The sequence below is a fragment of the Bison bison genome, unplaced genomic scaffold, assembly GCF_000754665.1.
Source record: "Bison bison bison isolate TAMUID 2011002044 unplaced genomic scaffold, Bison_UMD1.0 scf7180017851642, whole genome shotgun sequence".
NCBI classification, from domain to species: Eukaryota; Metazoa; Chordata; class Mammalia; order Artiodactyla; family Bovidae; genus Bison; species Bison bison.
The window spans coordinates 4,125-5,507 of NW_011482215.1; the positions used below are offsets into that span (position 1 = coordinate 4,125).

General features: G+C 44.3%; 1 protein-coding gene across 1 annotated transcript in view; it reads left to right on the top strand.

Moving 5' to 3' along the window:
• Nucleotides 1–441: 441 nt before the first annotated feature.
• The window catches only part of LOC104996758 (AF4/FMR2 family member 2-like), a gene marked incomplete at both ends in the record, with an annotated part of 10,343 nt that continues 9,401 nt past the window's right edge, over nucleotides 442–1,383 (top strand). The window contains one exon of the mRNA XM_010851122.1: nucleotides 442–535. Within this exon, the coding sequence (XP_010849424.1) occupies nucleotides 442–535 (94 nt within the window). The remainder of the gene's footprint in view (nucleotides 536–1,383) is intronic.

The following is a 1,383-nucleotide window of genomic DNA, read 5'->3' on the forward strand; positions in this document are numbered from 1 at the left end:
TCTATTTGCCATGAAGTGATGGGACTGGGTGCCATGATCTTAGTTTTCTGAATGTTGAGTTTTAAGCCAACTTTTTCACTCTCCTCTTTGACGTTCATCAACAGGGTCTGTAGTTCTTCTTCACTTTCTGCCCTAAGGGTGGTGTCATCTGTGTATCTGAGGTTATTTATATCTCTCCCACAATCTTGATTCCAGTTTGTGTGACTCAGTTATACATATATATTCTCTTCCATATTCTTTGCCATTATGGTTTACAGTTTATCACATGATGTTGAATATAGTTCCCTGTACTATGCTTATTCCTTCTTTTTAAAAAAATTTCTTTTTTTCACTTATGTTCCTCGGTAACCATAGGAGAGGTGCTGCAGATGGGAGCTGTTTTTTAATGAATAGGTCTGAGGAAGTGTTGGCATTAATGTGCTCCTTTCCCCATCATCACAGCTACAGATGCCTGTCACTTCTCTACCTGAGGATGTTCAAACTGAAGAAGGACCATGCCATGAAGTACTCCAGATCACTGATGGAATATTTTAAGGTAATCTGTACTTTGTGTAATTTATAGGTCCTGGGTGATTAAATCACTAATGAGACATGGCAGGCATGTTATGAAATGTCACGGTTGTCACAGCTGAAGGCTGAACTTTCTGCATCCTGGCTGGCCATGGCCGTCTCACCTCTCCTTTGGAGCTCAGCAGAGAGCTTGGGTTTGATCCAGTTCCAGGGAGAGAAGGTACCATAGTTCAATCCCCTGATGATGCTCTGGAGTGAACAAGTGGGCCTGGGCGCCTTCCTGGGTCTAGTCAGGATGGTGATCCCTTCTGCCTGCACTGTGGACTGCCTGCAGAACATGGCTCATGTTACATGACATGCCAGCCTAGAAATTTCTCAGCAGTGAGAGCAGTCACCACAGCCACCCTAGGCTCTGAGGGCACAGCCACACCCCCAGGGGCCCTTTGGCCATGGGGAGTGTTGAAGATAGTGGTTGCAGTTGAAGACAACTGATAACTTTGGCTGTCAAAATAAACCAACAATAAATAAACAAACTCATCCACTCAGGGAGCTGGTGTTTTTGATTTGCAAGAAAAATGAAATATTTGAACCACAAGATGCAATGCCAAGACATGGGAACAAGCCCAGATAAAAACGGCAAGCCTGGAGCTGGGCCTGGCAACCATGTCGAGTGTCATTGGCTGAGGCTCCGTGGACCTTCTGCTGCTTCCTTCCACCCGTCATTGCTGATCATGTGTTAGAGTTGAGGGCTCAAGGTTGCTATTGGGCAGGTCTTGAAAGAAAAGGATAATTTTATTTATTTAGTCATATTATTTTTTGCCAAGTGCGTCAGCTGACATGGCTCAGTTGCATCAAAGCAGTTGTTTGAAATGA